The sequence below is a fragment of the Nansenia antarctica genome, assembly GCF_963989245.1.
Source record: "Nansenia antarctica genome assembly, chromosome: 2".
Lineage (NCBI taxonomy): Eukaryota > Metazoa > Chordata > Actinopteri > Argentiniformes > Microstomatidae > Nansenia > Nansenia antarctica.
The window spans coordinates 88486182-88498210 of NC_137675.1; the positions used below are offsets into that span (position 1 = coordinate 88486182).

At 44.1% G+C, this 12029-nt stretch overlaps 1 protein-coding gene across 1 annotated transcript in view; it reads left to right on the top strand.

Moving 5' to 3' along the window:
* Nucleotides 1-365: 365 nt before the first annotated feature.
* Nucleotides 366-12029, top strand: part of LOC308150846 (E3 ubiquitin-protein ligase TRIM39-like) — a gene marked incomplete at both ends in the record, with an annotated part of 14670 nt that continues 3006 nt past the window's right edge. Inside the window, 6 exons of the mRNA XM_080523635.1 lie at nt 366-533; nt 990-1085; nt 9236-9466; nt 9566-9588; nt 9672-9790; nt 10262-10819. Of these exons, the coding sequence (XP_080379761.1) occupies nt 366-533; nt 990-1085; nt 9236-9466; nt 9566-9588; nt 9672-9790; nt 10262-10819 (1195 nt within the window). The remainder of the gene's footprint in view (nt 534-989; nt 1086-9235; nt 9467-9565; nt 9589-9671; nt 9791-10261; nt 10820-12029) is intronic.

Sequence of the window (12029 nt, forward strand, 5' to 3'; positions counted from 1 at the left end):
TCTTGGAATCTGCCCCTGTGATATTGAGATTGTAGTGATGGGATTACTCAATGCTATCTCTCTCTCTCTCTCTCTCTCTCTCTCTGTCTCTCTATCTCTCTCTGTCTCTCTATCTGTCTCTCTGATGAGGTTAAAGTGGAGCTCAGTGTTTTTAAAGGGAGTGCTCTATCAGACTTACAACACAGCAGTGTCAAAATTACAGCAGGGAATAACAGAAGACTCAACCGTTAGGAGAGAATACTACTGTCAAAATAGCTTTCTCCAAGTGCTTCTTCACATTTTATTGAAGTGTTGTTTAAAGTTTAAAAGCAGGAGAACTTTGTCAAGAGGCTTTTGCAAAAGAGGGGCTGGCATCGTGTCAAAAAATGGCTACAAGAGTGCCTCGGCCTGAGGTGCTGTGCAATCTGCACAATGAGAGATACAGGCTCTTCTGTCTGGAGGATCAACAGCTCGTCTGTGTGGTGTGTCAGACGTCAAGGATACATAGAGGTCATCTCTGTGTCCCAGTAGACGAGGCTGCACAGGAACATAAGGTAAACATAAATACAATTATTACAAAAATAATTAGAAATTCTGTGACAGATAGATAGCAGTGTCACTTGATGTTATGCACATGCCGGGTGAAAAGATAAAGGGTTGTTGATAACAATGAATGATCATTTTTAGTTTCTGTTTTAATTTTTAGTGTGATTCATCCTTTTTTGTCTGAAATAAGAAATGTACTTTTGGCAGTGCTGAGAGAATGTGTTTCTATACTATACTATATAAGGGTTATGATAATGATTCCTACAGAACGGTGGTAAACAGATACTGTCAAATGAGTCCAGAAATCTCCCAGTCAGAATCTCAATCAGAATCCAAGGGTCCCGGGCCTCGTTAATGAGGCCAAATGCAGTCGGGAAGAAATTGTTTTTGTGTGGTGAGGTTTTGGTCACGATGGACCGCAGCCTCTGTGTCTACCTCCTCAGTAATGTTTTGTCTCAATCTAGGAGGAACTCCAGACAGCTCTGAACCCCTTACAGGAGAAGCTGAAGGTCTTCAACAAAGTTAAACAAAGCTGTGATGCAACATCAACACACATTACGGTACGTCATGCAACGTGTTGTATTCCGAATCAGAATCAGAATCAGAAGACTTTATTGCCATGACATGACTCAATAATAATAATAATAATAATAATAATAATAACAACTTTATTTGTATAGCGCTTTTCCTGAAAACGTTGCAGCTCAAAGTGCTTCAATCATTATATAATCTTAATTTAATTATTTTGTCATTTAAAGGCAATATTAAAAAGGTTTTTAGTCTTGACTTGAACATATGTGCTGAGGTTGCATCCCTAATGTAAACTGGCAGTGCATTCCACAATCTGGGTGCATAAAATGAGAATGCAGCCTCACCAGATCTCTTCTTGTACATGTGGTACACAGAGAAAACCAGCGTCAGAAGACCTGAGAGCTCTATTGGGCTGATATGCTAGCAAAAGACCTGAGAGCTCCATTGGGCTGATATGCTAGCAAAAGGTCTTTCAAATATTCTGGTGCTGTGCCAGTGAGAGCTTTATAAACAAGCAGAAGGATCTTGGCAGTATAGAACTTTACCAGCATGGTCCTTGGGAGGTGGAATTTCCTGAGCTGCCTCAGGAAAAACAGTTTTTTCTGGGCCTTTTTTGGCTCTCAGACAGCAATTGTAAATGTATTCAGAGACTGATTGCTGACATCACTAGCATCACTAGCATTGACGACACTCCTCTCATAGGGCTTTCACACCGGCAAAGAACCATGCCGGTTCGCGTTCGTGTTCGGAAACCTCCGAACGTTGGCGCTGTCTGGCGAATGAGGTTTCCGAACACGAACCGGCACGGTTCTTTGCCGGTGTGAAAGCCCTATCAGTGATGTGGTCTTCTCTTGTTCTGCTCAGTATTGGATACTGTAGACATCTAACTGATAGTCATGCATCTGCAACTCAATATCATAAAGAGAGCTGCATACATTTCACCTAAACTTTAAATAATAGTAATAGTAATAATAATAATAATAATAATAATAATAATAATAATAATAATAATAATAATAATAGAAAAGGTAAGGTAAAAAGAGTTAATGTATTATAGTAAAACTGCAGTGATTATAAGATATGTTCCCCTTACTGTCTCCAGAGCCAGGCCCAGCACACAGAGAGACAGATTAAGGAGGGGTTTGAGAAAATTCACCAGTTTCTACGAGAGGAAGAGGAGGCCAGGATAGCTGCACTGAGGGAGGAAGAGGAGCAGAAGTGTCAGATGATGGAGGAGAAGACTGAGGCACTGAGCAGACAGAAATCATCACTTTTAGACACAATCCGAGCCTTAGAGAAGGAGCTGAAAGCTGAAGACATCTCCTTACTCAAGGTAAGGATGCCTTCTCTCAGACAGCAATTGTGACTGTATTCAGAGACTGATTGATGACATCACGAGCATTGATGACACTTCTCCTCTGTTCCTCTCCAGAACTTCAAGGCCAGTAAGGAAAGGTAAGTGATCTGTCTCTGGTCTCTCTTCTCTGTGGTTCTGAACCCAAGCCCACAGCAGCACTGACTCCTGAATGTTCTTCCAGAGCCCAGTTCACACTGCCAGATCCAGAGATGGTTTCAGGAGCGCTGATAGACGTGGCCAAACACCTGGGCAACCTGCAGTTCAGAGTCTGGGAGAAGATGCAGGGGATTGTCAAGCACGGTTAGTAGTACTGACGAGAATTGGATTAAGAATAACTATCAAATAGACTATTTGAATATGTTCATAGAAATACAACATTCATAAATGTGTAGCAAGCCCTGATTTGCTTCACACAGTAACAAATGAGATGGACAATAATATAAAAAGTGCCAAGGTTTATTAACAATACATGAGCCCCATAGTGGGCTGGATAAATAACATTAGGCAGTATCAAAATGTCAGTGCCTGAAAGTTACAAATTGTTTACCGGTAGACTCCGGCAAATGAGAATAGTGAATCCAATCCACAAATTATAAGTATTTAGTGATCGTTAAACTGTTGTTTATTATATTGAGTGGGTACTTTAAAACTTCAAGTTGGTGTTATGAAAAAAGCCAAAATCTAGATATTGTTGACACAATAAGTTTCACTTTCACTTTTTGACCCCTTCGAGTGAGCGTGTTGTTGGCAAGTTCACCAGTTCGCTGCCACATTTCTTTATTAATCAAACTAATCCTAAAATATTAGGAATGGGAGGAATGGCGCTCTCTCTCTCTCCTCTCTCTCTCTCTCTCCTCTCTCTCTCTCCTCTCTCTCTACTCTCTCCTCGCTCCTCTCTCTCTCTCTCTTCCTGTCTCTCTCTCTCCTCTCTCTCCTCTCTCCTCTCTCTCTCTCTCTCTCTTCCTGTCTCTCTCCTCTCTCTCTACTCTCTCCTCGCTCCTCTCTCTCTCTCTCTCTTCCTGTCTCTCTCTCTCCTCTCTCCTCTCTCCTCTCTCTCCTCTCTCCTCTCTCTCTCTCTCTCTCTTCCTGTCTCTCTCCTCTCTCTCTACTCTCTCCTCACACCCCATGGCGATTCCCACCTCTAACTGCAGCCACCCGGTGATGAAGTCCTGGAGGGTAAAGCACAACTGCAGATCCTTGAAATAGCTTGCTACCAAGTTCTTGATACTGGAGGGCATGTGGAAAAACTCCATGGCATAGCTGATCAGCTGATGTGGAACTGACCCATAGGCATTGGCGAGGTCGAGCCAGTTGACATGCAGGTCCGTCTTCTCGCGCTTGGCCTTTTGGATCTGTTCCCAGATCATTGCAGAGTGTTTTACACAACCTGGGAAGCCTGGGACTCCTGCCATCTGGCAGTTGGTGTCGATGTAGCCATTTTCCATCAGGTAGCTTGTCATCCTTTTGGCCAATACAGAGAAGAAGAGCTTCCCTTCCACATTTAACAGGGCGATGCTCCTGAATTGGCCAATGTCTTTGGAGTTCTCTTTCTTGGGGATGAAGACCGCTACTGCTCTTTGCCACTCAGATGGAATACATTGCTTTTTCCAAACAGTTCTCATAAGGTAACATAGCAGCTCTAGCACTTTGGGGCAGTTCTTATAGAGCTTGTAGGGTACTCCATTGGGGCCCGGTGCTGATGAAGACCTTGCCTTCTCCACAACGTGTCTGACTTCGCTGAGCTTGGGGGGCATGATGTTGAACTCGGATGTTGGCAGTTTGTCTGACCTGTCTCTGCAGTGCAAGGTTACTTTTGGCCTTTCCCCCCACATCTTGCTTTCCCCTGGTGGATTCGCAGCCCCCGGGATGTGGTCACCTTCTCCCATCCACATCCACATTTCCGCATGATCTTCTTCTCATTGTCCGTTTCCATTGCAGTGGTTACCGTGTGATCTGTCCTCTTAGGCCCATCTTTAAATAAATACTACAGCGCATAATGTGTATAATGCATCTGTGTTTGTTTTGAAGCTCCTGTGATTCTGGACCCCAACACTGCACATCCCTCCCTCTCTCTGTCTGATGAGCTGACCAGTGTGAGACAGAGCGCAGCGCAGCAGCTGCCTAACAACCCAGAACGGTTCATGACGTATGTTAATGTTCTGGGCTCTGAGGGGTTCATCTCAGGAGAGCACAGCTGGGAGGTGGAGGTGGGGGACCTTCCTGGATTGGTCATGGGTGTGGTTAAAGAGTCCAGTTTCACAAAGATACTAGAATCACCAGAGCATGGAACCTGGGCTATAAAACAGAGGGATGGTGAGTATAGAGATGGAGATAATAAGAAAATCACCCTGAAGAGGAGACCCCAGAAGATCAGAGTACAGCTGGACTACAACAAGGGGGAGGTGTCCTTCTACGACTCTGAAGACAAGACACTCATCCACACTTATGAAGACACCTTCACTGAGAGACTGTTCCCCTTCTTCTGTATTGCAAGTGCTGGTGAAGCTAAACACCCTGATCTACAGATCTGCCAATCAGAGGTGATCCTGGCCATGATGTCATCCTAGTGAGGAGTGTATGAGTCTGTTTGTAAAACATGAGGCAAGGCAAGGCAAGTTTATTAGTACAGCATATTTCATACAACAGGGGCAATTCAAAGTGCTTTACATACATTATTTAAAAATACAGCAAGAGGAGCATAAGAAAATAAAAATTACAATGAATAAAAGCAAATATAAGAAGTAAATAGATAAAACATTTAAAAAGACAATAGTTAATGGAAAAAAGACATTGATAGAAGTGTTTGTGTTTAATCATAACTGGTGCAAAACATGAAGATTTTTTTAGCTTAGATTTAAACATTTTAAGGGTTTGGGCCTGTTTGATTTCTTCAGGGAGTTTGTTCCAGGAGCATGCAGCAGCGTGACTGAAAGCTGCTGCACTGTGTTTTGTTTTTACTCTTGGAATTATTAGCTGATTAGTCTCAGCTGACCTTAGGGACCTTGCGGGAATATAGGGTGGGAGGAGATCTGATATGTATTTTGGTCCAAGACCGTTTTGTGACTTGTATGTAATTAGGAGGATTTTGAATTCAATTCTCTGAGAGACTGGTAGCCAGTGCAGGGATCTCAGGATTGGTGTAATGTGTTCAAATGTCTTTGTTTTTGTTAGGAGCCTAGCAGCGGCGTTTTGGATGAGCTGCAATTTATGAACAGCTCCTTTAGATAGGCCTGTTATTAGACCATTACAATAATCAAGTCTACTCGAAACAAATGCATGGATGAGTTTTTCAAGGTCTTGCTTGGACATGAAACCTCTCATTCTTGTGATGTTTTTCAGGTGATAGTAGGCTGATTTAGTTATCGAGTTTATGTGGCTGTTGAAGTTTAGATCGGAGTCTAGAATTACACCAAGATTTCTGACCTGTTTTTTAGTTTGAAGAGAGAGAGAATCAAGTTTTGCACTGACTTTCGATCTTTTGTCAGGTGCACCAAATACGATTTTCTCTGTTTTGTCCTTTTTAGTTTAGTTGGAGGAAGTTTTGTGTCATCCAGGCGTTTATTTGCTCAATGCAATTACAGAGATTGTCAATGGGACTATAGTCGTTCGGTGAGAGGGCTATGTAGATTTGAGTGTCATCCGCATAGTTGTGGTAGGCAATTTTGTTCTTTTTTATGATGTGTCCCAATGGAAGCATGTAGAAATTTAATAGAAGGGGGCCAAGGATTGACCCTTGGGGAACCCCACATGTAATTTTAATTTGGTCAGATACAAAGCCACATGAGCCACATGTATGCTCTCTCCTATAATTATGAAATACTGAGATTGACGGTTTGATTTGTATTTTTTAATTTTATGATTGCGTTTTATGATTGTTGACATTTTTAAAATGTTTACGACAATGTTTATTGTTTATTCTGTTTAATGTAAATTAACAGATTATTTTTCTTTTATTGCTGTCTATCAACAAAACTTTGCTGTGGAGTGTGAGCATTATGGTATAAGAATCATGTATGTATATGAAAACATGTAGCTTGTGTGAAGAGAATCACATACAGTTAGGTCCGGAAGTATTTGGACAGTGACACAGTGACCCCTCTCCCATCAGTTGAATCACTGTATCTCAAACGCACCACAAATAGAGCACATAAAATTATCTCTGACCCCTCCCACCCTGCTCACCACCTGTTTCAACTGTTGCCCTCTGGACGGCGCTACCGATCCCTGGCACCAAAACACATCCCGTTTCAAAAACAGTTTTTTCCCCTCTGCCATAAGGACTCTCTCTTGTGGTTATGTGTGTTCATGTCCATGTAATAGTCATGTGCAATGTGTGTATGTTTTTTGACACTGCTGTTTGAGCTGTACCGAAAACAAATTCCACCGACCTAGGTCGTGTGGTCATTAAACTATTCATTCATTCATTCATTTCCATAATTGTGGCTCTGTATGCCACCACAATAGATTTGAAATGAAACAATCGTGATGTAATTGAAGTGCAGACTTTCAGCTTTAATTCAAGGGGTTGAACAAAAATATTGTATGAAACGTTTAGGAATCAAAAGTAATTGGACAAATTAACATAATTATAAATAAAATGTTCATTTTTAATACATTGTCGAGAATTCTTTGCATCCTTCCAATGACTCTAGTGTTATTTGCCCTGTCCCATTCTGTCCCCCCTCCCGCCCGCCTCCTTCTGACTCTCCCTCATTCTCTCTTGGAAACTGCCCTCTCTCTCTCTCTCTCGCTCTGTCTCTCCCTCTCTCTCTCTCTTCCTCTCTCGCTCTCTCTCCCTCATTCTCTCTTGGAAACTGCCCTCTCTCTCTCTCTCTCTCGCTCTGTCTCTCTCTCCCTCTCTCGCTCTCTCTCCCTCATTCTCTCTTGGAAACTGCCCTCTCGCTCTGTCTCTCTCTCTCCCTCTCTCCCTCTCTCTCTCTCTCTCCCTCTCTCGCTCTCTCTCCCTCTCTCGCTCTCTCTCCCTCATTCTCTCTTGGAAACTGCCCTCTCTCTCTCTCTCACGCGCTCAGTCTCTCTCTCTCTCCCTCTCTCACTCTCTCTCCCTCATTCTCTCTTGGAAACTGCCCTCTCGCTCTGTCTCTCTCTCTCCCTCTCTCCCTCTCTCCCTCTCTCTCTCTCTCTCCCTCTCTCGCTCTCTCTCCCTCTCTCGCTCTCTCTCCCTCATTCTCTCTTGGAAACTGCCCCTGTGATACTGAGATTGTAGTGATGGGATTACTCAATGCTGAACTCTCTCTCTCTCTCTCTGTCTCTCTATCTGTCTCTCTGATGAGGTTAAAGTGCAGCTCAGTGTTTTTAAAGGGAGTGCTCTATCAGACTTACAACACAGCAGTGTCAAGACTACAACAGGGAAGAGCAGAAGACTAAACCATTACAAGAGAATACTACCGTCAAAATAGCTTTCTCCAAGTCACATTCTATTCTTATCTTCACATTTTATTGAAGTGTTGTTTAAAGTTTAAAAGCAGGAGAACTTTGTCAAGAGGCTTTTGCAAAAGAGGGGCTGGCATCGTCAAAAATGGGTTCTACACAGTCTCTCTCAGAGGAGTCAGGGCCTGAAATGCTGTGCAGTGTGCACGGTGAGGTACTCAGGCTCTTCTGTATGGAGGATCAACAGCTCGTCTGTGTGGTGTGTCAGACCGCAAGAATACATAGAGGTCATGACTGTGTCCCAGTAGACGAGGCTGCACAGGAACGTAAGGTAAACATGAATACAATTATAAAAAAAAATTGTTTGAAATTAGATAGCAGTGTCACTTGATGTTATGCACATGCTGGGTGAAAAGATAAAGGGTTGTTGATAACAACGAATGATCATTTCTAGTTTCTGTTTTAATTTGACTGTGACTGATCCTTTTTTGTCTGAAATAAGAAATGTACTTTTGGCAGTGCTGAGAGAATGTGTTTCTATACTATACTATATAAGGGTTATGATAATGATTCCTACAGAACTGTGGTAAACAGATACTGTCAAATGAGTCCAGAAATCTCCCAGTCAGAATCTCAATCAGAATCAGAATCAGAATCAGAAACAGATTTATTGCCAAAAATGTACAAGAAGAGTGGAATATGACATGATAATAGTGCAGTGTGACTGTGATGTCAGTAGGGATCAAGCTATCAGTCAGGGTCAGTGGGGGTCAGTAGGGGTCAGTGGGGGTCAGTAGGGGTCAGTAGGGGTCAGTGAGGGTCAGTGGGGGTCAGTAGGGGTCAGTAGGGGTCAGTGGGGGTCAGTGGAGGTCAGTAGGGGTCAGTGGGGGTCAGTGGGGGTCAGTGAGGGTCAATGGGGGTCAGTAGGGGTCAGTAGGGGTCAGTAGGGGTCAGTGAGGGTCAGTGGGGGTCCCGGGCCTCGCTAATGAGGCCAACAGCAGTCGGGAAGAAATTGTTTTTGTGTGGTGAGGTTTTGGTCATGATGGACCGCAGCCTCTGTGTCTACCTCCTCAGTAAAGTTTTGTCTCAATCTAGGAGGAACTCCAGACAGCTCTGAACCCCTTACAGGAGAAGCTGGAGGTCTTTTACAAAGTAAAAAATCCTATGAAAAAAACCTGTGATGAAACATCAGAGCACATTAAGGTACTGTGTACGTCAGGCAACGTGTTGTATTCAGTGATGTGGTCTTCTCTTGTTCTGCTCAGTATTGGATACTGTTGACATCTAACTGATAGTCATGCATTTGCAACTCAATATTGTAAAGAGAGCTGCATACATTTCACCTAAACTTTAAATATTAATAATCATAGAAAAGAGTTAATGTATTATAGTAAAACTACAATGATCAAGATATATTTGCCTTGCTGTCTCCAGAGCCAGGCCCAGCACACAGAGAGACAGATTAAGGAGGGGTTCGAGACATTTCACCAGTTTCTACGAGAGGAAGAGGAGGCCAGGATAGCTGCACTGAGGGAGGAAGAGGAGCAGAAGAGTCAGATGATGAAGGAGAAGACTGAGGCACTGAGCAGACAGATATCATCACTTTCAGACACAACCACAGCCTTAGAGAAGGAGCTGAAAGCTGAAGACATCTCCTTCCTGCAGGTAAGGATGCCTTCTCTCAGACAGCAATTGTAACTGTATTCAAAGACTGATTGATGACATCACGAGCATTGATGACACTTCTCCTCTGTTCCTCTCCAGAACTTCAAGGCCAGTAAGAAAAGGTAAGTGATCTGTCTCTGGTCTCTCTTCTCTGGGGTTCTGAACCCAAGCCCACAGCAGCACTGACTCCTGAATGTTCTTCCAGAGCCCAGTTCACACTGCCAGACCCAGAGAAGGTTTCAGGAGCGCTGATAGACGTGGCCAAACACCTGGGCAACCTGCAGTTCAGAGTCTGGGAGAAGATGCAGGGGATTGTCAAGCACGGTTAGTACTGACGACAATTTGTGACACGTTCTCATGCTTTGGTCCTCATATCGCCAACCAATCAAAATGTTCTGCTTTGATTTTGAAATACGGAACTACGTTTAAACGTTGTTAAGAATCACAACACACACTCGCTAGTCGAGCCAAAATACTGCAACGCAATGGATTCGGTGAGTACTCCCCACTGCTACCTAGTTAACTATAGCACTACTTTACAATGTTAGCAGGCTCACAAAACAAGCTGTGTTAGTTGACTAGTGATGTGTCATTGATTTTCAACAACGTGGAAATGTATTCACATTTTCGAAAGAAAATTCAGATCATCAGATCCTGATATGAGGACCAAAATATTAGAATGTGTCCTATCTGGAAGAAGATTTGAATATTTTTACAGTTATACAAGATTCTTAGTGTATACTGGAATAAAGCCCATCAAATAATTAGTAGAATATCTCTGTGTTTGTTTTGAAGCTCCTGTGATTCTGGACCCCAACACTGCACATCCCTCCCTCTCTCTGTCTGATGATCTGACCAGTGTGAGACGTACAGAGCCAAGGCAGCAGCTGCCTGACAACCCAGAACGGTTTATGAAGTATCCAGATGTTGTGGGCTCTGAGGGGTTCATCTCAGGAGAGCACAGCTGGGAGGTGGAGGTGGGGGACCATCCTAGATGGATCATGGGTGTAGTTAAAGAGTCCAGTGACAGAAAGGGGGAGGTACAACCATCACCAAAGTATGGAATCTGGGCTATAAAACAGTGGGATGGTAAGTATACAGACGATAAAAGGCGTAACACCATCACTCTGAAGAGGAGACCCCAGAGGATCAGAGTACAGCTGGACTACAACAAGGGGGAGGTGTCCTTCTACGACCCTGAAGACATGACACTCATCCACACTCATAAACACACCTTCACTGAGAGACTTTTCCCATACTTCTCTATTGCACGTGCTGGTGATGCTAAACACCCTGATCTACAGATCTGCCAATCAGAGATGTCCAGAGATGTCGATAGCCGCTCTCTTGACAGTTAACTTGTTCTAACTAACCCTCCTGCTGAAAGCCTTATTCTACTAATTTCCGCCTAAAAAACAGACCCAAACTAAACTGCTCATAGCGTATATGAAATATGATGATCAGATGCTGAAGCAGGATGCCATAATAGTTCAGAATAATGCCAGAGATGCCCAGTTCTGAGAGGATGGAGAGAAGGATCTGGTGTTTGACTGTGTGGAAGGCAGCAGACAGGTCCAGTTCTGAGAGGATGGAGAGAAGGATCTGGTGGTTGACTGTGTGGAAGGCAGCAGACAGGTCCAGTTCTGAGAGGATGGAGAGAAGGATCTGGTGGTTGACTGTGTGGAAGGCAGCAGACAGGTCCAGTTCTGAGAGGATGGAGAGAAGGATCTGGTGGTTGACTGTGTGGAAGGCAGCAGACAGGTCCAGTTCTGAGAGGATGGAGAGAAGGATCTGGTGGTTGACTGTGTGGAAGGCAGCAGACAGGTCCAGTTCTGAGAGGATGGAGAGAAGGATCTGGTGGTTGACTGTGTGGAAGGCAGCAGACAGGTCCAGTTCTGAGAGGATGGAGAGAAGGATCTGGTGGTTGACTGTGTGGAAGGCAGCAGACAGGTCCAGTTCTGAGAGGATGGAGAGAAGGATCTGGTGGTTGACTGTGTGGAAGGCAGCAGACAGGTCCAGTTCTGAGAGGATGGAGAGAAGGATCTGGTGGTTGACTGTGTGGAAGGCAGCAGACAGGTCCAGTTCTGAGAGGATGGAGAGACGGATCTGGTGGTTGACTGTGTTGAAGGCAGCAGACAGGTCCAGGAGAATGAGAACAGAGGAGAGGGTAGCTTGAGGAAGAAGCTTGAGCAGAGTGGAGGGCCTCCGTGACAACAAGGAGAGCAGTCTCAGTGGAGTGCCCAGCCTTGAAGCCGGATTGATGGGGGTCCAGGTGTTCCATCTTACGGATAGTCAGTGTTACGTACCGTGTTGGTTTTCTGTGTTTATTTATGTTGTAGTAGGCCTATTGGTTGGTTGTGTATGTTGTGTTTTTGTCTCCCCCTGTTGTCATTCTCCTGAACTTCTCAGATGCATGCTGGGTTCCAGTCCCATCATTCCACACCTGTTCCTGATCATCAATCAACCTGTTCCTTCACTATAAATACCTCTGTGTCCTTAGTTCTATATCGTGGAGCTCCGCCCCATATGGGAGCTCTGCTCCTATTGGTTTACCCCGCTACCT